Below are 22260 nucleotides of genomic sequence, written 5' to 3'. Positions count from 1 at the left end.
AAAGCCTCTGTATGCTGAAGTCGTGAAGGCGCCATTTTAAAATGCCCATGATTCCATTAACCCATAGATTGCTGTCCTTTACCCGTGGAATTAGATAAGATGTTGTTCTATGTTTTTTATTTTCAACTAGTCATTTTAATGACAAATTATTAGGGCACAATTTCACTTTAATAGCTTATTTACCTCTAGTTTTTCTTTATTCGACTTGTTTACCAGCCTACATAATTGTGGAAGTCAGGTGCGCGTGGGGGCAGACTCTTGCGTCACGTGGTCACTGGAGACGCACGTGCGCCAAGACGTCTTGATAATATCCGTGAATTCAAACGAGGTCGTTTCTGCTCGCGAGCTCAGGCGATTCGCAGCCGTTTCCGCTTGAATCTCGGGGCTGCTGAAAGGTGTCCAGCTGGCGACAGGCAACTCTTGACTCACTCCACTATGTCAAACTTCCACCGAATCCACACTCACGCCAACAGTGACAAATAAGCCTTTATCTTCTGTTTTTCTTCTTTTTCTTTTTTCATTTTCCTTTGATGTTTGCTTTGTTTCGACAAGGTTGTTTGTATCGCGCCGGCTCGCGGGCTGCGCTCGTGTTCGCCTCAGCAGGAACAGAGAGTGAGCGCGCGCGCGCGCAAAGCGGATGCCGCGTGCGTGCGGACGGTTTGCGGTGCGCTGACTCTGTTCCTGCGTCACCAGTGAGCCTGCGCGGCTCGATGTGCGACGGCGGCGGCAGCAGCAGCAGCAGCAGCAGCGACAGCAGGCGGAGGCGGGAGACAGACAGACTCGCGCCGTGGCTGAAGGTCAGCCCGCATGGCCGCGAGCTTGCCCTGAGGAGCGCGAGCGGCGGCGGCGGGGCACACAAGTGGCGGGTGCGCGAGTGGGCGGGCGGCCTGTGCGTCAGACTGAGGGGGGTCGGCATCATGGACGGCAAGGGCACGCTGAAGATGTTCGCCCGGAAGAAACGCGAACTGATCAAGACTCCGTCCATCTCCAAGAAGAGCCGAGCGGGAAGCCCCGGAGCGCAGAGCGGCGCCCAGGCGGTGAGTTCCACTGCATCACTTCTGGTTTCCGCTGCCGTGAGTGTGAGAAGTGTGTGTGTGTGTGTGTGTGTGTGTGTGTGTGTGCGACAGAGAGAGGTTGTCAGATGACCTGCTCGAGGGGACAGGCTGCAGACAGGGACTCCGGGACCAGCGGGGGGTCTCAAGTGTGCGCGTAAAGATTAGTAAGAAAACTTAGTCCACGTCCAGATGTGCGCCTGACTGTTCATCTCGGACTCTTCTATGCTTCGGTGTGTGCCAAGCCAGAGGCAGGCGTGTGTGTGTGTGTGTGTGTGTGTGTGTGTGTGTGTGTGTGTGTGTGTGTGTGTGAGAGAAAGCTCACTTTGGAGAAGTTGGCTGTTGCGCTCGGTCGGGATGGGTAGAGAGCAGCTGTAGCCGGGCGGAAGGAGCTTTGCCACCATGCTGAAGCGCGGTGGCAAAAGCAGCTACAATCCGTACTCGACGGGTCAGAGGGTGAAGAAGAGCAGGGACAGGCTGGACATACTGCCCAACAAGCACAGCGTGTGGCTCAAACAGGTACGTCTGTTCCCTGGCAAAGCGCCGAGTGGATGTTCTGGTGTTTCTCGTGAGATATTTTCAAACTAATCAACAAAACAACAACACTCGGCACTCGTAGAATTTTGAAGATAAACGTATCTGTATTTTTCTGCTTCAGTGTTTCTACACCCTGCCCGGTACGCCCCACCTATCGACTGTAGTCAGGAAGTGTTACACAACGCTGTGCAGGATCTTGTGAAAGCCCTTGTGTGTGTTTACCAACACCAAGTGCTGCTATGGCAGTTTGAAGGCCTGCTGAAGCCAACAGTCGAGTTAGCCTCTCTGTTTTAGCCCCTCTTGTCTGTCCTCCCACCTCGCAGCTCTCCATTCTCCAGGAACAGCCTCGCAAAGATGGTGCTGAGGTCACCCTCTCCTCTTCGCCCGCGTCCTCCTCCTCCACCACCACCACCACCTGCTCCTCCACTCTCACCCCGGCCTCGCTGGGGCTCCAGGACCCCTCTCACTCCTGCCCGGGCACCCCCAACATGCAGCACGGCAAGCAGGGCATCGGCTGCCCGTCCCCCGTGTCCACCCTGAAGAGGCCCACCACCCTGAGCAGACACGCCAGCGCTGCAGGTCTGCCCCAGACACACACACACACACACACACACACACACACACACACACACTCATCACATCGCCATTAGATACTCCTCCCCCGAGCACAGGCGTTGAGTTGATGTAATGTGGCATCAAATGGGAGTAAATGGTATTGCAAACACTGTATTTTCCAACGTCCGACTTGATCTTACGTCTAATACCAGCTTTGATGTCTTGGTAATACAGGAAACCCTGCAGATTCCATTCTAGTCTTTGTAATCAGATTCTGTTTTAGTCTTTGTAAATATAATTATTTATTATTGGGGACCACAAATCAAGTCTATTTCAACGCCTTATTTTAACTAAAACTTTTGCAGTTTTTTTTTTTTTTTTAAATTCTATTCCATACCAATAGATGCTTTTAAATGTTACAATAGTTTTACTGCGCTGAGAAAAATTCCGGTGCACAAGAAGCACAAAACTCCTTTTAAACATTAAATATTCACTTTAGACCTTCGGCGATGGCGGAAGGTAGACTTTCCAGTTTCCACGCTAAGCTAACCGAAGGCGGTCGTCCTATAAAGTATTTAACTGACAAATGAGGGTGCGGTGCTGCTCCTCTGAATTTATTACTCAAAATGTCAAGAATGTCGTCAAAAAAAAGGATTTCAAAATTCCTCTCGTTTTGCTTTTCGCTCTATAAATTTTCACTTTATCCCCCTCTCGTCCCCACCCCACCCCCTCCTCCCTCCCACCCTTTTAAAGGGATCCCTCTTCACTCGTGGGTGTTCACTAAAGGTCATGGGAGGGGGGCTCTGACCCCGACCACGCCGTCCGACGGCCCGGAGAGCACGGCCATCGAGGTGGAGGACATCCCGGCGCTGCTGAGGGACGTGGTGCGCTTCGCCGAGGCCGTGGAGAAGCTGAAGGATGTCGTGCTGGCTGAGGGTAAAACATTTTTGGGAAAAAAGCCACTAAAGTTCCTTGCGCTTACAGTCACAGCAGAAGATGTATTTCGCTCAATAAGTCCTCAATCTGTCGGCGTTATGCGCCGCAGCAAGCAGCAAGCAGCAAGCAGCCGCAGCAAGCAGCAAGCAGCAGCAGCAGCAGCTGGCGTGTCTGAGCACATGTGGTTTGAGTTGATTCGGGTTTGGAACGCCTGGGAGTGGCTCTCTCCCCGAAATAATGACATGAATGCGGCTTGTTTTCCGTGCAGCGAGCGTGTGGAGCCCATATGATCGGCGGCCCACGGGCCGGCCGGCCAGCCCCCAAGGCCTCCTGGGTCATCTGCTGCCGCAGTCACATGACGCCGTGCGAAGGGAACAATGCCGCTTGTTTTGCTTTGGGTTAACCTTCGCTCTTCGCTCTTCTCCTTTTTTTCTGTTTGACCCGAGACGGTCGAGCATTCACAAAGTTCCGTTAAAAGCCGCACCCCCCCACCCCCGGTGTGTGTGAGGCTTTGGAGGAAGGGGGCGGAGCCACGATGCACTCCGGCTAACAAAGTTGCACATCTTTGTTCACAAATTGAAGGCTGAGTTTCTGCTGCGCCCGCAGACTCCACCGCAACTCTTGCAGGAAGCAAGTGTTCACGGATACACACACACACATACGCACTTTTGTGGTTCTTCTTCTGCATCACTGTCTTAGACTTCTTCTTCCGCCGTGCAGCTTAGCGAGGCCTAAAATGGCAGAACACCTGCGCTCCCTCATGGAGTCAAATCCCAAACCAGGGCCGAAAAGTCAGTCTTTAAATGTACAAAAGAGAGCAGGTACAACATTATTTTTTGAAGGCAGTAAATTTACTTTTTATTTTGTATTTAACCTTTATTTACCTAGGCAGGCAATATAGAACAGATGCTTGTTTACAAGTGCCGCCTGAACAAAGAGCAAAGGCTCTTTCAGGAGTGGAGGAGCTGGGGGGGGGCGAAAAGTAAAAACGAAGTTGTGCATTTAACAAAAGCAGCACTTGATAATAAATAAGTGCATTTCAACAATGACAGTGACAAATAATCAACCGGCACAACAGTCAAAGCCAAGTTGTTGCAGGTGTAAGTGACTGAGGCGGGGGTGTGCGTCTCCGCTCTGCTCTGCTCTGCTCTCCACCCTGTGCGCGTCTCTAAACAGGAAGCCATGATGGATCACCTCTGACAGAGGCCTCGTCCTCACTTCCTCCTGCGACAGGACGCCCTGTGTTCTTGATCGGCCTCGGCCCAAACTCGCACGTGCCATATAACCGCGCTTCGGCCCCTAACCCTCCGTGTTGGATCCGGGAAAATCAAGCTGGTTTTATTTCGGTCTTAAATCAGTTAAATGTTTTGGTTTTGTGGGGGGCGTTTTCGGGGGCGGGGGGTTCAGTCGCGTTCGCAAAAACAGAAGCAGTCCGCTAATCTTGCAAAACAGTAGCGAAGAGCGCCGCTTCCTCTCCGCCACGATGTCGAGGTCACTCTGGCGCCGGCGCTCTGACTCTCTGACACATTAGCGGACGGCGAGTGGGAGGACGGAAGACTGGCCACCATCTACAACCCCCCCCACCACTCTGCCACTCCGCCACTCACTTCCCCACTTTGCCACCGACCAGCAGCCCAACACCCTGGGCCACGGGTGGAGGGCACAGGGGCGTGTTAACAAAGTTTGCACAAGTCTTTCTGTTGTGTTGCAGGGTGCAAAATTGTGTCCTCTCACCAAGTGCACGGCTTTCCAGGCTGCATTTTAAAGGCCCGTCTAAATGCAAATTATGATGAAACATTTTGTAACTGTTTTGTTAGGGTTTTCTTTTAGCTCATTCTAATTTTTCTACTTCCTTCATCCACCCTCACCCTCCTCCATCCTCCCCTCTGTCCCCCAGGTAAGGAGGTGCAGCGGCCAGTGGCCCATGAGTGTCTGGGTGAAGTGCTGCGTGTGCTGCGGCAGGTCATCAGCACCTACCCGCTGCTGAACACTGTGGAAATCCTCACAGCCGCCGGCAAACTCATATCCAGGGTCAAAGGTGTGTATCATTCACAATGAGAAGCTGTTGTGTGTTTTTGTAAGCGGCCGCCTCAGTATGATTCCAGTAAACCAGAAGCTGTTAGGCCTTCAAGAAAGATTTTTTGTTTTTGATGCCATTAATTAAATTTTTTTATGCCAAGGTCATCCTGATTAACTTTGCATGGAAGCTGAATTTTAAATCTTAATTCCTAAATTCATCCAGTTTTAGCTTGGACAATATTTCTTCATCAATAGAAGAAGAGAAGAGCAGAGAGTGGCGCTTTGACACGTCTCAAAAAGTGAAACGCACTGTTTACTTTGTCAGTGGAATTCTGCTGACATTTATATAATCCAGAAAACCTTTCTTTGTCACAAAGAATGGTTGTGTTCTTATTCCATAGTGTTCAACAGAACACACAGCATATCATGCAGTCCTCACTTGGCCACATGTCCCCTGCTGCTGCTGTCCAAGTGGGTAGACGATGCCTGGAATCCCAGCTCACAGCGAACTGTCTCTTTAAGCGTGGCTGTCGATTACGGCTCATGACAGATGTACCGTGAATCCTATGCAAGTTTCACACTGTGGCCAAGTTGCTCAGCAGCCAGTGTAGACGTGTGATGGGTCCTTGTTATATGTGACAAAAAGAGACAACTTCTAATCTTCTTTCAAGTTTTTGCTTTTCCCCCCACCCCGATCTGAACGAGTTCACTCAGATACATTTGTGAAATACGTCAAAACTCCAGGATGTCGTCTCAGATTATATCATGGTGCCAAAGTAGAACTTTATTTTCACAGAATTGTTTTAATGCTTCAGTAATTGTCAATTAATTAAATGTAATTTTAATTGCAAACACTGAAAATGTGTGTTTGCCTCAGTTTCAGGAAACAATCGTCTCTACAATTGTGTTGGTTTTGATTTGATCTAAAGAGGATATGGGTTTGATTGTGGGTTTTGTTTTTTTTCCAAGTACCTAAGGTGTTTGTTACAACAATGTCAGATGTGAGCGTTTTCGGTTAAACAGATGCGCAGGTGTACAAGACTCGCGAGTTGCAATATGAGAAAAATCAGCTGAAAGCCCACACTATGATTTCTTTAGGTTTCCACTATGAGAACTGCAACGAGGCCGACAAAATGGATTTTGAAAAAGCCATTGAGACCATCGCAGTGGCTTTTAGCAGCAAGTAAGTATCTGATGCATCTTGACTGCATCAAACTGCAGCCATTTTTTTTACAAACTCAGATTGTGGAAATGATAAACATTGTTTTTTGCCGCTGCTGGCCTGAAAATAAGAAACACAGATTACGTAGACCCACAGGTGTGTGTGTGTGTGTGTGTGTGTGTGTGTGTGTGTGTGTGTGTGTGTGTGTGTGTGTGTGTGTGTGTGTGTGTGTGTGTGTGTGTGTGTGTGTGTGTGTGCGCGTGCGCGCGCGCAAGTGTTTTTGGGAATCGAAGAGAGAAGTGCAACGATGGTGACACATTTGCATGAGGCAGAGCTGAAAACAGGAAGTGGTTGTCTTTTCTTCTTGTCTGTACAACGTGAAACCCCAGTTTTTAAAACATGCTCTGATGTAATGTGCTTTAAAAAAAAAAAAAAAAAGAGGACTGAGTGTCACAAATCATAAGCTTAATTGTGTCCTTAGATGGTGTTTCAAAGTTGTGGTAGGATGGCAAATGAGCAAACTGTGTCGGGTTTGAAAGTTAAAAAGGACAAAACGTGTTTTTGAAGACTATTTTTAGATAAATTAAGCTCATTTGTTAAGATTGTTGTGTCGCAGAAAGCGTTTCTTCTGTGTTTTGGCCTTGTTTTGCACCAGCACTGTGTCACATGTCAGCCCACATCAGTGCAGACTTTTAGACATGTGTGCCAGAGATTAAGGAGGAAGTGAGCTGGCAGACAGTTGATCTGCCTGACGGCTACGTTTCCTCATTCTGTCCTCCACTTTTCCTCAGTTTGACTCGTTTGACTGTCAAGAATTAAAAATAATAATACACAGGCCCTCATTTTTGTCACTGAATGAGTCAAGTGATTGAGTCATATCAGCAGAGTGATTAAAATATGGCTGCAGATGACTGCTTCTGTTCTGACATTGTGTTTTCAACTGCTCTGTTTCTTCTTAGTGTGTCTGAGCTGCTGATGGGAGAGGTGGACAGCAGCACCTTACTGTCTTTGCTGCCCACTGAGAAGAGCAGGGTGAGCGAATATGTTTTTGGTTTTTTTTTATAGAGAAACTGATTTGCCACATAAAGAAAAAGAAAAAAAATCAGAAAATGACCCCGTCTGTCTAACACATGCCTTCACGGTCGTCACTGTGAAGGAACGCCCGGTCCCATTTCCTATTTTTACCCAAAGCATGGCCAGTTTGGCCTCGAGCAGAGTTACGAGCTAAATCTAACCCACGAAATGGGACACACCCCGCCGAGATTCATATACGTCAGCGGTGATCTCAAACACTCGTCTGCGTCAAAACACAAGTACAGATGTTATTTAAGCTGACTCAACTTTCTAATTATCAGATGACTTTAGAATGTCCCTCGTGAAAACAACACCTTTTGGAGCATCTGGAACATACGTCTGTGTTAAAGGGATATTTCAACCGTCATTTAAAAAAAAATCTCCTTTTCATTCTTTAGTTTGACCAAATATTAAGAAGAAAAACACTAGAAGAAAAACAACAGGACACTCACACACAAACAGCTGAGTTTGGCTCAGAATCGGCACATCGATACCATGTTCGCCTCGCCAGGTGGCTCTCGCAAGTCTGACGAGCTCTCATTGCTACCAAAATGCACTTCCTCCACGCCAGGTCAGCTGTCGTGTTCATGTTACCTCACAAATATGACAAGTGCAGTCATTGTCGCTAAAGCTAACAAGAGGATAGGAGCCTAAATTGATTGATACGTTTATTTCGATCATGTAAATGAACAGAAACAGATTAGAGTAAAAATAAAAAAACTTAACAAGAAACAAAAACAGAATAGTAGCTGCATCTGCGACTTCACAAGTAACTCAATTTAGATGAGCAAAAAGGAGCAAGAAGAAGTATAAACTCATTTAATCCTCCCTAAATTACACTATTTCGTAACATAACTAAATCATAACACTGTCTCACATACATACACATACACATATACATACATCTTCTTTTTTACATTCAAAATACCTCCTTTAGTGATGTATTACAAAAATACAAAATATATATGACAAACCTATTAAATAAATTACATTTAAAAGTGTTGGAATGTCCATGTTGAAGTCAAATTGCAGCATCTTCGACACAGTGGGACAACACCATGTCAATGGTGTCCACACTGCTGCCTACAGCCTGCAGTTGTAATTGATGTTCCTCTGTGTTTGCTTTTGGTTAGTCGATGGAAAACCTGTACGCCTCGACTGGCCAGGGAGCGGACGGGGGAGCGTTCAGGAGCGACTTGCATGACACGGGTAGGAAACGGACCCTCACTACTCCCCCCCCTTGATCTTGATCAGACCTCTGCAGCTGCTGTTTGCATTGGGTTTGTCGGGTTCTTGCCGTATTCCTGCTTTTATTCTTTCACTTTTTTTGCTGCTGGGTTTTGCAACAGAAACTCAAAAATGTTATCACGTCACTGAGTGGTGCTTGTTCCCTCGTGGTGACTTACGTTGACACGCAGGCAGAGTCGAGGAGGCGGATGTGATCCTCCAGCGCAGCGAAGGAGGAGTGGACTCGGCTCTGCTCTACGCCAAAACCATCTCCAAGTACATGAAGGACCTGATAAGCTACGTGGAGAAGAGAATTTCACTGGGTGAGTGTCTGTTCACGCCGCATTAAGTTTTATCCTGGTCTAAAAAAAAAAAAAAACAAGCCAAAATTACAGTACAGTAGGGTTCCTCACTGGCCCGTTAATGTTTCTCCCTCCTCTCGTTTGCCAGAGAATGAGTTTGCCAAGGGCCTCCAGAGGTTGTACCAGTCCTCCAAACACAGCATCACACATGTAAACCTCATTTTCTGGATTGTTGTTTGCATGTTGTGGTTTTGTATCTTGTACCTTTTATGTTGTTCTAAAAATAAAATGAATTATTATTATTATTTATTTATTCATTTCACCTACGTCTTAATGTCGTTTTCCTCCCCTTTATTTTTCTGTTATCCAACAAATGACCTGTGTGTGTGTGTTCCATGTGTTCCAGCCCCACATGCCCCTCTTCTCCATCTACTCCTTGGCTTTGGAACAGGACCAGGAGCAGAGCGTAGGGCTGCAGCAGGCCAACACCACCCTGCACACCCAGACCTTCATCCAGGTAGGAGCTTTGTGCGTGCAATGCAAAGTGGCAGTGGCTTTCCATTTCCAACTGCAGTGCCAACAGCGTCGTCCTGTGTTTGTTCAGCCTCTGTTGCACCGCCGACTGGAACATGAGAAGAAGCGTAAGGAGATCAAGGAGAACTGGATTCGGGCTAAGAGAAAACTGGTACAGTCCGTCTAACAGAATTCGAGGTGTTTTTTTTTAGTTTCTTCTTTACTAATGATTATTTACTTTTGTACTTTAGATGGAGGGTGAGTCCAACTTGCGCAAAGCCAAGCAGGCCTTCATGGCACGCTGCGAGGAGCACGAAAAGGCCAAACTGGCGGCCTGCAAAGCCGAAGAGGAAGGAGGCGGAGCTACAGCAAAGTCTGTGGAGAAGAAGAAGAGGCTGGAGGAGGAGGCTCGCAACAAGGTTCACTTCACTGTTTGATTTCTAGATTTGGCACAATGATCCTTGACCGGAGTGACACCTCGTCTCGTAATCAAACCTTTGGGTTGCATTCCGCGTGCAGGCGGACGAGGCGGAGGCCACCTACCGCACCTGCATCGCAGACGCCACCACTCAGCAGCTGGACCTGGAGCACACCAAGGTCACCGTGCTGCGACAGCTGCAGGACCTCATCAAGCAGAGCGACCAGACCCTCCGCTCGGTCAGGCCAAGAAACACGCAGTGCCGACACTCCCGCTCTTCGTTCTCAACTCACCCATGCCCACTAATAGACCAATCTCCACCTCCTCCACCAGGCCACCATCTCTTACTACCAGCTCATGCACATACAGACCGTGGGGCTGCCGGTCCACTACCAGACGCTGTGCGAGAGCAGCAAGCTGTACGACCCGGGCCAGCAGTACGCCGCCCACGTGCGGGACCTGCAGCTGCCCGAGCAGCAGAGCGTTTTCTACAACTTCGAGAGCTACTCGGCCTCCAGTTCGTCACAGTAAGAAAATGAATCCACGGCCACGCATCCCTCCTGCTTTGCGCAGCGTAAAGCCGTGAGGAAACAAAACAAAAGAGATGCACTCGGGAAGCCGCCGCGCAGACAGGAAATGTCTTCTGGACCTGACCAAAGCAAAAACCACAACACGCTGCTTTTAGCCAGACAAGATAGTCACACGTCCAGATTTAGCTGTGCAATGAAATGAATGGAGAGAGCGGTGAAGAACATTTCTAGTCTTGAAATACATCTATGAAACCTTTTGCTTTGTCTCCTCAATGAGCCAACCAATATTCAACATGAGTGAATTGCAGACGTCTCACTTTTGTCTGTGTGACACTCCCCCTCCCCGCCTCCTGCTGCAGCCACGGCCACAGACCGAGGAACGACAGCTTCAACACGGAGCAGACGAGCCACTCGGACAGCCCGGCTGCCAGTGCGGACGCAGCAGCTGGAGACGGCAGAGAAACGGAGAATCAACGCAAACGTCAGTGATGCCGGAAATAACAACTCACTTAACTGCCTCTGACTTCTTCCTTTCATTTCTTTTTTTTTTTAAATGCCATTCACAACTAACTTTGCCTGCGATGTTGTCCCCTCTGCAGGGCGGGTCCACAAGTCCTGGGGCTCAACCGTGAGTGATGACAGTGTTGTTGGGGAGGGAGCCCTGGAGTCTCCCACAGTCAGCACGAGTGAGTCACGGTCTGTTTTTCTGACGCTCCCCGAAAAGCAGACCCTCTTTGTGAGAGTAAATATATCCAAACAAACGTGTTTCCTAGGTGACATCACAAAGATTCCCAGGACGTCGTCCACCGGAACGATGTCGTCCAACGAGGACGTGGATGAGAAAGACGGGAACGTGAATTCTTTTGAAAGTGAAGTGAAGAGTAAGTGTTTGTCGAGGCTGAATCGCAGAGTTGCCGTCAGCTCCGCCGTTCTTGATGAGGGTCTCTGCGTTCAGACATCAACGGCATGGATCCCGACGTGGTGGTCTCCACCAGACCCTTCCGGAACATCGGCCTGTCCAAGGCGGCCCAGACCCACCGGCTCAGGAAGCTGCGCACGCCCTCCAAGTGCCGCGAGTGTGACAGCTACGTGTACTTCCAGGGGGCGGAGTGTGAGGAGGTGAGGCGGCGCCCACGCGCACGTCCCCGGTGGCTCTGGCCAATTTGAACACAACACCTCTCGCTTCCGCTTCTCCCGACAGTGTTTCCTGGCGTGTCACAAGCGCTGCCTGGAGTCTCTGGCCATCCAGTGCGGCCACAAGAAGCTGCAGGGCCGCCTGCAGCTCTTCGGCAGGGAGTTCACCCAGGTGGCCAGCTGTGCCAACGACGGCATCCCCTTCATCCTCACCAAGTGCATCTCCGAGATAGAGAGACGGGCCTTGAAGATGAAGGTTGGGGATATTTGAAACGTGCTTACGGTGTGTCCGAGAACTTTTGATGTGACACTGCCTGCTGCTGTGACCCAGGGCATCTACAGGGTGAATGGAGTGAAAACGCGCGTGGAGAAGCTGTGCCAGGCCTTTGAGAATGGGAAGGAGCTGGTGGAGCTCTCGCAGTGCTCCCCACATGACATCAGCAACGTGCTCAAGCTTTACCTCAGACAGGTGAGCCAGGGCATGCACAGCTACATTTAATTGTAGTGTATAGAAAAAGTTGAATCTTAAATGTTATTCCCACTTTCATCCTCAATGGCTGATACAGTCTTACAAAATGAACAGTCTGTCAGATGAGAAGTTCAGAAGTGTCTTAAACTCAATATCCAAAATCTTGCAAGGCATGCATTTTTTTTTTCTCTTTGATATTTAGGCTAATTGGGACCTGATGAGTGTAAAAACATAGAACAATATTTTTACATGATAGAGTTTCAGAGAAAAATGATGTCCACATATTTTATACATATTTATTATACATATTGTGCAAAATTCAACTTCCATAACAAACACTGAACACTTCTATAAAAATCTGAACAAGAATCAACCATGAAATTTGTTGGAATTTTTTTTGGATTGGGAGTAGCCAACCGAACGTCTGGTTGGGTTGTCGGCCATCTTGAATTTAACATGTGACGTGTCATACACTTCTTCCACAACTATGTGACAGTTTAATGACACCAGGCCCCTGTAGACCAAAACGTAATATTGTGGTCGAGACAACCAAAAATGTGATGTCCACACATGTGGACGCCAGGTCGTAGGAGGCTAAAGGGCCAGTGTCATTAGTGAATAATGGTGTGAAAAATGCATATGAATGCCTGTATTTCTGCATGGATAGCTGGATGCTGTACTGTACATGATATCATACTGTATCAAAACAATGTTATATATATGGCATTTAGAAAGATCTTTCTTTTGCATTTTATGCCACTAGATCACTGATTATGTCACCCATTGGTTTGTTTTTATTCTGTCAATGACCCTTTAATTATCTGGAATGAAATTCCTCCAAACAACATTGAAGTTGCACACATGTAACCACAGCCGATTCACCGCTCCCCAAATCATTCTTCTGCGTGTCACAGCTTCCCGAGCCCATCATGCCGTTCCGCCTGTACAACAATCTGATGGGTCTGGCCAAGGAGAGTCTGCACAGTGAGGTTGAGACACCAGAGGAGGAGGAGGGAGAGTCGAGCCTGGCGGCAGCTAAAGGACCAGAGCTGGTGGATCTGGGCCCCGATACGGAACCTGAGGTCCTGAACCTGGTGGACAAACTGAGCGAGCATCTCAAGGACCTGCCCAAAGCAAACATCGCCACCCTGCGCTATCTCATTCGCCACCTGCGGAGGTCGGTGTATTTCAAAAAAAGAAAGAAAAAGACGCAAACGTCACATAATCGGCGTGAAAACAAGTTTTTTTTTTGCTTTATCTTTCTCCAATCAGGATTGCAGAGCTCGAGGAAGACAACAAGATGGGTCCCAGTAACCTGGGTATTGTCTTCGGCCCCTCCCTGATGCGTCCACGCCCCACCGGCGCCACAATATCTCTGTCCTCGCTGGTCGATTACCCGCACCAGGCTCGCATCGTGGAGGCCTTCATCGTCTTCTATCCGTCAATCTTCCAGTGCCAGAGCTCCCAGAAAAACAAAACCAGTCGACCCTCCTCCACCCCCACCCAGGAGGTAGCCACTCCTGTTCTCCTGACAATGATTGTAACGGTTCTAATCATTATAGCCCAACAGAAACAACAGTGAATATAAATTGTGGTGTTATTGTGTGTGCATTTTATGTATTTTTTGTGCATTATTTTTGGAGCATATTAGGGTTCCAATTGTAGTGTTTTACAACTGGAACCAAAAGGTGGAAGGAATCAGAGTACAAAAAATATCTTTAATTCATAATCTGAATGTATTTGAATTATTTTTTTATTTGGTATGTAAAAAATGTGTACAAGGTGTGATCCAGGAAGTATTGTCAGTTTTTTTTTATTTCCATCTGTTCATTTCCTCCCCCTGCTGGTCCAGAGTGATACTGCAGACAACAAAGTGGAGAGGTCTGCAGATGGAGATGAAGATGGAAGCCAGGAGGAGCAGAAAGAACAAGAGGTTGACAAAATGGAGGAAGGACAAGGTTGGGTTTCTCACAGACACATCCGTGCTGCTTTACAGGGGGTTTTACTCAACACATTGGTGATGCTCTCAATATTTGTCACACCAGAAAGTTCCTTGGGCTCAGTTGGTTCCAGTGAGCAGCTGCCCGACTCTGACTCGGAGCAGGAAGAAGGCAGCCAGCAGGCAACGCCCTCGCACGGTCCAGCGATGGAGTTGAGCGAGGCGGGCGTGGACGACGACCAGGCGAGCTGCAGCGACAGCCTGGACCTCTCCAGCCAGTCCACCGCCACCGCTGACCCGGAACAAGACGGAGAAGCGGACCTCAACAACCCGGAGGTCGCCGAGCCCCCCACGTTGCCGGACACGGAGCCCCCAGACGAGGAGACAGAGACGGCGACGGAGCTCTGCGTCTCAATGGCTGAGCTGAACGTGAACCAATCCAACAGCAACATCCCCCGTTCGCCGGCACTAAAGGACGTGTCAGGAATTCAGCTGACACCACTGTATAACAAGAAACTGCCCCTGTCCAGAAACAGGCTGAGTCAGCCAGACTTTGTCTGATGTCGTCATGAGGAGTGTTTGAGAGGAGTCTGAATTTAGCGACTTGGGCGCATCTACGAATGTGGCGTTTGGGTTCCTTTCAGGTGTTGTTCCAGGTTTCCATTTACTTAAGGCTTATAACTTGTGTCCGGACTAAGTGTTTCAACTTAAATCAATACTTTTGTCTTTTTCTGCTAGTTTGTATTTTTAAATGTATTTTTCGAGGCTCGCCACGGCATGTGCAGGGTTTCAAAGCCAGGTACCTTCTTAAAAGTGCTGCTGGTTTTTCTTTAAAAATTAAAATTAGTGAGAAGTTTCATTACTTGTCCTTAATTCAATTGTATTGTGCTGATATGTATGTTCTATGGTCTATTTTAATAAACATTTTTAAATATGCTTCTCTGCCTTGTTGATTACCATGACATGCTTTTTTAAAGGGCAAATAAAAATCTATGAGAGCTTCAAAAGTACAAGATGGCTTTTTCAATTTGTTTATTTTACTAAACCAGCAATATGAAATACACAAATTTAAAAAAAGAAAGAGAATGATGATCCTTAAGTATGTGATGAGAGACGTCTTCAGCAGTCCAAAAGGTTGGTCTGGAATAATAAATGACATGAACAAAATGTTTTGTTTAAAGCAACAAGATGTACATAATCCACGCCTGTTAGCAACATGTTAGTTCCTAACACTGACCTGTCTGTCACTGTACCAGTCTGTATGTGATATATCTCCCAGCTGTTTCACTCGGTCTGATGATCTTCACAACCTGTAGAGGAGACACATTTCAGTCTGAACTGAGCTGCTTCTGAACACTTGTTTTAGTATGTAAGTAGGAGCGGATTGTAACAGTTGTCATTTGTGGAAAATCCAAATCATAGTAAACTTAAAAAGTGGGCAGTTTTGGTTACTGAATAGCAGAGGCTTCTTGAAATATTACCTGTCCTCTTTTTAAGCCAAAGTATCGAGCAACTGGGTCTCCAGCCTGAATCCTTGGCAGTTGACTTTCCTTTAATTTACTTTTTTAAATCAAAGTTAGGGAATTACTGAAAAAAAAAACTGGGCTCAGTTCAGATGTTAAATCAATACCCATTAGTACCTGAATACAAACAAAAGATCATTTTCTTAAGGCAAATCAGATATCAAAAGTGCATATGTGTAAGGATACTATCTTGCAAGAAGTTCCGTTACTTCCTCTTTTGTCATGACATTGTGCTCAGGCACAAGCTGAAAGACAAAAATGAAGTGCATCAAAACTAAACGTTAGGGCAAGAGGCAAAAAATACATTTTACAATAGATACTAATGCAAAATGAATGAATACTTCAGCGGTGTATACCTCATGCTCTGTGATGTTGATGAGCAGCTCTTGTTGTAGAAATTGTTCCAAGATGTATTTGGGTGCCATATCAACTAGGGACTGTAAGAAGAAATTTGCTTCAATATTTTCCCATAAGACAAACACCATAAAAAAAAAAAAAAACATCACAAAACATTGAATCATGAATGTCTGGATTAAGGTGTGCTTTAAGAGGAGGTTTACTTGTTTCGCTGATGGCGTCATGCCCATCTGAACAACGATGATGGCTCGTGTGATGTTTTGCTCTTGCATCTTCTGACAATACATCTTTATCGTCTTTATGCCCACCTTCGGCTCCTCTATAATATGAACAAACATGCACAACATGCCTTAAAGGAAAGTTAAGGTTTAAAATGGTCTTACTCGAATCTCTCAAAAAGCAACACCTCTATCAAAAGTAATATTATTAATATTTGAGAACCTACCAGGAAAGAAAACAAACATCTGATCGGTGGGATCATCATTGTGGGCCACCAACACAGTAAGGTCTGTCCGCCGGGGGCGACCCTCGCTGGGCTTGTCTCCAAACTGACCCTTGAAGTCATCCAGCGTTTGATCCAACTCGTCTTGCGTTACCAGGTATCCTCTGTCGTGGCATAGCTGAGTTTGTAAAGTAGAGGGACGGTGAGTATTCAAGCCAAAAATATGTGCAAACAGAACAACGGACAGCGAAACAATCGATTAACTGAATCCATTATCTGAAATCAAGACTGTGGATTCCGCTATGGAACTACAAACGATTCCGACCGCATCACTTCCTGAAATGTGCACATTATAAGTAATTCAGAATAACCAACTCGGCGGTCACTTTCTATTCACTCACTGTAAAAAGCTTGAGGAAAATCAACAAGGCTAATTAAAGGAATCCTCGTTGCCTATTTTGACAGCTAATTGAACAAACCCTGTGTTTTAACAACATGCATTCGTTATGTTTAACATGCTAAGCTAGCGAGCACGTAACATGAACATATATGACCTGCATGATTGTTTTACGAATCTTCCAGAGCCGGTATGTTTCCTCCTCGTCATCCATGCCGTTTTATATATTACTTCTGCCCTAAAATAACAATAAATCGCAGTTTTCTTGTATGTATAACTTGTGGTCCTAACGACAACAAGCCGCACGTTCCCGCACCCCGACGCACAATGATTACGTCAGTATGGATGGCGCAAATATTTCCTGGTGGTCATTCGTGGGATTGCAAGTTTCCAGTGGTGAACGCCGCCGGTATTTACGCTTTATGTTGAAGCACCTACGTTCTAAAACAGTGTCCTGATCTTAGTGGACTAGTTAGCATATATTCAAGTGCTTTTTCGCTTCCCCTTTCATTTCCCTGCCTGAGCTCCCGGTAACTGGACGGCTTGCGTGATATTTATATATACGTATTAATGCACTGAAATTAAAAAAAGAAGAAGAAGAAGAAGAAGAAGAAGAAGAAGACGACTTCTACACTTCAGCCTGAGTCACCGATAGATGTTTAACCGAAGCCTTTCGTTTAGACTTTGTCTCTCCCCCCCCCCCCCCCCCCCCCCCAAAAAAAGGAAATAATAAGCGATAAAGCCAAGCGATTTCCTCTTTATAATAACAATGTCGTGAATGTATGTACAAAAAAACAAGATAGTGACTTCGGGGAAGGCTTATTGGACAAAAGGAGCCGCTAAGAGAATATTTCTGTTGCCTACTAAGAGGATCAAGCTGCGCGTAAACAGGAAGTAAGCCCGGAAGTTGTAGTCCAGTGCATGCGCTTCCCGAAGATGCTGCTTATGTAAATCTTATCTTTCGTAGATTTCTTCTTTACGCCCATCGTGTGCGTCAAAAATAATGAGACCACTCTACGGTGTCATGGCACTTGGGACCGTGGTGAGCAGTGGCGCTCTCCTGGTCGTGATACTGTACTTCGTGTTCTCCACTACGGTAAAGGCAACATAATCCTGAGATGTTACGGTTTCTTTACATGTGACAGAATCGTTGTGTCAGTGTGTGACCGCGGTGAAGATGAATTGAATATTGAATATTTCGCTCCAGATAGGCACAACATTCGTTAAAGTGATTAGAAATCTATTTCAATGGCCCGGATTTGCGGAAATTACATTGTAAACATATGCTTAGTCGCTTATTTCTAGCCGCTATTTTTTTCCTCACTTCGCAATAAAAACTGTCCATTTTTAATAACAGGCTTTATGCATTTTCATAAGATATAGTGAAAGGGGCGTGTCTAATTGTCAAGAGGAGTCCAACAATTCCACTTCGGTTTTAAATCTATTGATCACATGATCAGGAACCTGATAAAGCTTTCGAAAAATCCCCGTTGTTACAGCCTTTACTTTTAATAAAATGCATTTATGTTGTGGACCTGGACTCACCTTGTGAAATTATTCGGAATTTATGACTCATATTGATGTATAGATTTAAAGAAATTACTATTTTAGATAGAAACTTTAGAATTCTTTGTTTTTTTTGTTTCTGTAAAATAATTTGCCAGTTCTGGTCCTTAACTGTGCTGCAGTGCAGAAAATTAGTTCAAGGATTCATTTGGCTACTTTCATTTACGGAGAAATGTGCAGAACCGTCATCTGTTTGTCTGCTGATTGGTTTATCTGTCTGAGAGAAGAACTGTCTGAGTGTGTGTCTGAGGCACACACTCAAGACACTGGACAGACAAGGGCATTAGGACTGTGCTGTGCCTGAAATGTGTGTCACATAAAACCAACATAATCATTCTAAACTAACATAAGAAATTATACAATTATATTGTATGTTGTTTGATCAGAAATACATAAAATATGGCAACGCTAATTGTTCCTTAATCTAGTCAAAGGCATTACCACGAATGACTCACGCGTTTATCTTTAAACTCTCTGACATATCGCCGTAATTGCAGGTTAAATATGTAGAAATGAGACCTGATCCAAAAAGCTGATCATTATTTCTGAAACACTGATTTTGTTTTGTAATGTCATTACCAGACATTAATCTGTTTACTTGGACAACAGAGACGCTCAAAGGCATAAACACTCTTGTTTTTTTCTCAGATTAAGAGTCTTTGGCCTCATGCTTTGTTATTTTAATGCCACGGTCTCAGACTCCGAAAGCCACGTGTGCCCCAAATCATGCTGATCCACTGATGTAACTGTTTTCAGTTTTGTTCCTCATATTGAACTTGTTGCATAAAGACTTTGTGTATTTCTTCAGACTGTTGCACTTTGCCCGGCGCATGTTGTGTGGTCGCAGTGCGGCCTTAATCTCTGCTTCTACTGGGTGTCAGCTGTGTTCATGAGCTGTACAGTAACGTTGCGGACTGTGGACTGCAGCACGTCTGGGTTTGCGATGCTTAGTCAACGTCAGCAACAGAGGTTGTCCCTCCCTTCGGATAATCACCGCTTATCAGCTGTTAATCATCACACGTCGCTTTTAAAGCCAGTCGATGGAAGCTGAGCGCTCTCAGTGAGTGGAACTGTGGTCAGACGGTGAGGTGGTGCGCAGGGACACTATTGAGATTTGGTCATCCTTCAGAGGACCTCACTGAAGGGGCAGCCATGCGTCTGCTTGGCTCCGCTCTGCTCTTCTCTGTCCTGCTGCAGGCTATGGTGAGACCAAACGACATTACGACTGGAGTATTGGCTGCTCATGCTGCTGTGGCAGAAGTTGATTTAGGAAAATCACTCAGACAGTGATTCTATTATCAGTAATAACAAAAGTTTCTCGTTTGAAGTTATTTTTTGAATGAGATAATTGTCTTTCCGTTTTTGTTGATTTAAATGTGGGAATTCTGGGTGCATTTACAGCTTGCACCACTTCATCTACCGTTGTTATGTTCCTCTTTTCAGTCTGCACCAACAGAGGACTTGCAGACGGCCACTTCCATATACAACTTTTCAGCAACAGATATCGATGGCAACATGGTTTCCCTGGAGAAATATCGGTAGCTCTCTCTCTTGCAAACGTTTTCACTGTGCGTGTGCCACTGCATCCCTTTTTCAAACTCATCGCCAAATGTGTCTCGTACATGCAGGGGCAACGTTGTCATCATCACCAATGTCGCCTCCAAATGAGGCAAAACCCCAGTAAACTACTCTCAGTTTGCCGCCATGCACGCCAGGTATGCTGAGAGAGGTTTACGCATCCTCGCCTTCCCTTCCAACCAGTTTGGAAACCAGGTGAGCAACAACTGAAATTAGAATTGTATGGAGCCCCTAATTTCAGAACCACACGTTTTGTCTGTTTTGTCTCTTGTAGAGCAATAATTGATTTTTTGCGACTTGCTCTTTCTACATTTCTCATTTTGCGTCTCTCAATGTGTTTTATTTTGAAGGAGCCGGGCACTGAATCTCAGATCAAACAGTTTGCACAGTCATACAATGCTCAGTTTGACATGTTCAGCAAGATTGATGTAAACGGCGACAGTGCTCATCCTCTGTGGAAGTGGCTCAAAGAACAGCCCAACGGGGGCGGCTTCATGGGAAAGTAAGTGAAGGAACTCCAGCGTTCACCTTCTCATTAGAACTGTGACGACAGAACTCAAATCAGTTGCCAATCAGAACTGTGACTGTTTTTCCTAATGTGTAATCTGTTTTCCTTTCTGCAGTAGTATCAAGTGGAATTTCACCAAGGTAAATATTTTTTTATTGATTGGTATATATTTAGTCTTTTCCCGAGTAAATTGAATGACAGACTGTATATTGAATACTAAAGTACTGCCAAGCAGCTCCTCTAATGACAAGCAATTGTTTGGATCTGTTTAGTGGTTATTTGAATGTTCTCAAAGGCTTTTCAAGATGCATTTTATTCTGAAAGTAAAACCAAAGAGATTGTTTAATTATCTCTACATGTATTGTTATTTTCTTCTCTTATTTCTCTTTAGTTTTTGATCAACCGGGAAGGTCAGGTGGTGAAGAGATACGGACCTCTTGACGATCCAAGTGTATGTACATCGTACTAAATGATATATTTTGATTCTGCATTTCAATATCACATTTTTTGCAAATGAATTAAGATTTTGCTTTCTATTTAAAAGTGGGATGACTAAATGAAGACTTACTGTCTGATAGACTATTTGTGGGTCACGGTAGCAGCAGTTGCATAAACTGTCTCTATTGATTGCGTGCAGTTCAACTGCTGATATGAACTCAACCTTTGCTCTTTTCACAGGAGATAGAGAGTGATCTTCCCCAGTACTTGTAGAAGCCAAAAGGATGGAGGATGACTCACTTATTCACTCACTCACACTCTATCTGTTTCAACATACTATATCCCCTTTCTCTGCCTCTCCGGGAACCACCTGATTGAGTTTGGCTCAATCCCAGACCAGTGACGGTCTGCTCATAAACCTGCACTGCAGGCAGAGCAGACCTGATGTAAACGGCGTGCAAACCACCTGGGCGCCCCAAACAGAAGCTCATCTGGTTCTTTTGGAAAGAAGGAAAAAGGCCCCCTTGATGTACATTTATCACAAACTAACGTGTGCCCTTTTGTTTTTGTAATAAAACAATTTGTTTTATTGAGACTTTTGACTGGTGGTGGCATCTGTAACTGAATTGTCTGACATCCTGAAAACATTTTCGGATTAAACATGAAGGCTTAAATTTACCTTTGGTGACTGCTCTCTGTAAGGAAAAATGAAAACTGAATTTATTGTTGAGAAACTCAATATTCATTGAGATTTATTTATATTGTGTTGAGATAACATGGCATAATTTAATTCTAGTGCAACTCCTTCTCGATCTTATTTAAGATATTTTACCCATTCCCTTTGAATTTTTCTAACTTCATGTAAGGTTACATTCCACCAGGAGTCACCAAGCTCTTTGGCGCTAAGATGTACTTCATGGGTCCTGAGTCATATGAAGGGCTACAAGTTTGCTAGACTCTCCTGAAATAAACTCTCAGAGTTATATATTATTAATGATACTCATTTATGTGAAGACACTTACCAAGTTAATGAGTTCTCAATAATTATCAACAATGACTTAACAAAGTTGGATAAAATTTTAGAATTTTAATTTAAAATTTAGAATTTTAAACGCAGCTCAATGAGCTGTGCAATTGTTCGAACAAGCCTGCGGGCCGCTCATGTGGTTCTTGGGGGCACCACATTGGTGACCCCTGCATTGCACATTACAAAAATTCAAATCAGTACGATTGGATATCAATCATACTGATGGTCAAAAAAATATGATGATATTATTTTATTATTTTATTATTATTATTATTATTATTATTATTATTATTATTATTATTATTATTATTATGTATCTGTTTTTATCCTTCTATTTTGCATCCTTCTTACAAATTAAATGCTGAAGGTCACAAGGACATCGACCGTTTTCATTTCCGAGTTGGAAGGCAAAGGAGTGGCTCGATGAAAACTGAAACGTTTTAGAGCGTGAAAAACACCTCAGCCGCTGTGCAAATTTAATGCATCCACTCCATCTGCATCATCAACAGCCCGCCCCCTCCCCCCGACCTTCGTTTGGTGCCTCGGAGCCGCAGTTC

General features: G+C 45.4%; 4 protein-coding genes across 7 annotated transcripts in view; 2 read left to right on the top strand and 2 right to left on the bottom strand.

The window, feature by feature from the left end:
- Positions 1-22260, bottom strand: part of borcs8 (BLOC-1 related complex subunit 8) — a 288333-nt gene that overhangs the window by 260373 nt on the left and 5700 nt on the right. The gene's annotated exons all lie outside the window — the stretch shown is intronic.
- Positions 334-14811, top strand: arhgap45b (Rho GTPase activating protein 45b). 3 transcript variants are annotated; one of them, XM_076039618.1, is made up of 24 exons: positions 334-1037; positions 1913-2168; positions 2898-3080; positions 4978-5118; positions 6198-6282; positions 7221-7293; positions 8469-8544; positions 8754-8885; positions 9013-9074; positions 9271-9381; positions 9469-9549; positions 9629-9796; positions 9897-10034; positions 10129-10322; positions 10685-10806; positions 10925-11011; positions 11099-11206; positions 11281-11444; positions 11527-11715; positions 11791-11928; positions 12843-13105; positions 13201-13468; positions 13781-13886; positions 13974-14811. In XM_076039618.1, the coding sequence occupies exons 1-24, from the start codon at positions 531-533 to the stop codon at positions 14426-14428; spliced, it is 4107 nt and encodes a 1368-aa protein (XP_075895733.1). In that variant the 5' UTR covers positions 334-530; the 3' UTR covers positions 14429-14811. The 3 variants fall into 3 exon arrangements, with proteins under 3 accessions (XP_075895733.1, XP_075895734.1, XP_075895735.1); XM_076039619.1 differs by having other exon boundaries at positions 341-1037; positions 13201-13438; XM_076039620.1 differs by lacking the exon at positions 334-1037 and adding an exon at positions 1239-1571.
- Positions 14887-17003, bottom strand: polr2eb (RNA polymerase II, I and III subunit E, b). The gene is made up of 8 exons (XM_076039642.1): positions 16744-17003; positions 16193-16367; positions 15951-16066; positions 15747-15827; positions 15577-15635; positions 15349-15427; positions 15105-15177; positions 14887-15007 (listed from the first exon to the last, which is right to left on the bottom strand). Exons 1-7 carry the CDS (start codon positions 16798-16800, stop codon positions 15112-15114), a joined length of 633 nt encoding a protein of 210 aa, XP_075895757.1. The 5' UTR covers positions 16801-17003; the 3' UTR covers positions 14887-15007; positions 15105-15111.
- On the top strand, positions 17585-21271 carry gpx4a (glutathione peroxidase 4a). Of its 2 annotated transcripts, none has more exons than XM_076039643.1 (7): positions 17585-17682; positions 19596-19690; positions 19781-19925; positions 20081-20232; positions 20354-20378; positions 20630-20689; positions 20917-21271. In XM_076039643.1, the coding sequence occupies exons 1-7, from the start codon at positions 17590-17592 to the stop codon at positions 20947-20949; spliced, it is 603 nt and encodes a 200-aa protein (XP_075895758.1). In that variant the 5' UTR covers positions 17585-17589; the 3' UTR covers positions 20950-21271. The 2 variants fall into 2 exon arrangements, with proteins under 2 accessions (XP_075895758.1, XP_075895759.1); XM_076039644.1 differs by lacking the exon at positions 17585-17682 and adding an exon at positions 18741-19355.

Source organism: Nelusetta ayraudi, unplaced genomic scaffold, assembly GCF_046127955.1.
Source record: "Nelusetta ayraudi isolate G7.1 ecotype Tasmania unplaced genomic scaffold, CSIRO-AGI_Nayr_v1 ptg000059l, whole genome shotgun sequence".
NCBI lineage: Eukaryota > Metazoa > Chordata > Actinopteri > Tetraodontiformes > Monacanthidae > Nelusetta > Nelusetta ayraudi.
This window is presented reverse-complemented; position numbering and strand designations above follow the sequence as displayed.

Bases quoted from the DNA above. Each gene is read 5' to 3' on its own strand.
- polr2eb (XM_076039642.1), bottom strand. From the start codon at position 16,800: ATGGATGACGAGGAGGAAACATACCGGCTCTGGAAGATTCGTAAAACA. The intron at 15,828-15,950 runs GTAAACCTCCTC...TTCTTCTTACAG, and splicing joins TGACGCCATCAGCGAAACAA to TCCCTAGTTGATATGGCACC. The intron at 15,178-15,348 runs GTAATATTTCAA...TCTCCTCTACAG, and splicing joins TTGGCTTAAAAAGAGGACAG to GTTGTGAAGATCATCAGACC.
- arhgap45b (XM_076039618.1), top strand. From the start codon at position 531: ATGTTTGCTTTGTTTCGACAAGGTTGTTTGTATCGCGCCGGCTCGCGG. The intron at 10,035-10,128 runs GTCAGGCCAAGA...CTCCTCCACCAG, and splicing joins GCGACCAGACCCTCCGCTCG to GCCACCATCTCTTACTACCA. The intron at 11,207-11,280 runs GTAAGTGTTTGT...CTCTGCGTTCAG, and splicing joins TTTTGAAAGTGAAGTGAAGA to ACATCAACGGCATGGATCCC.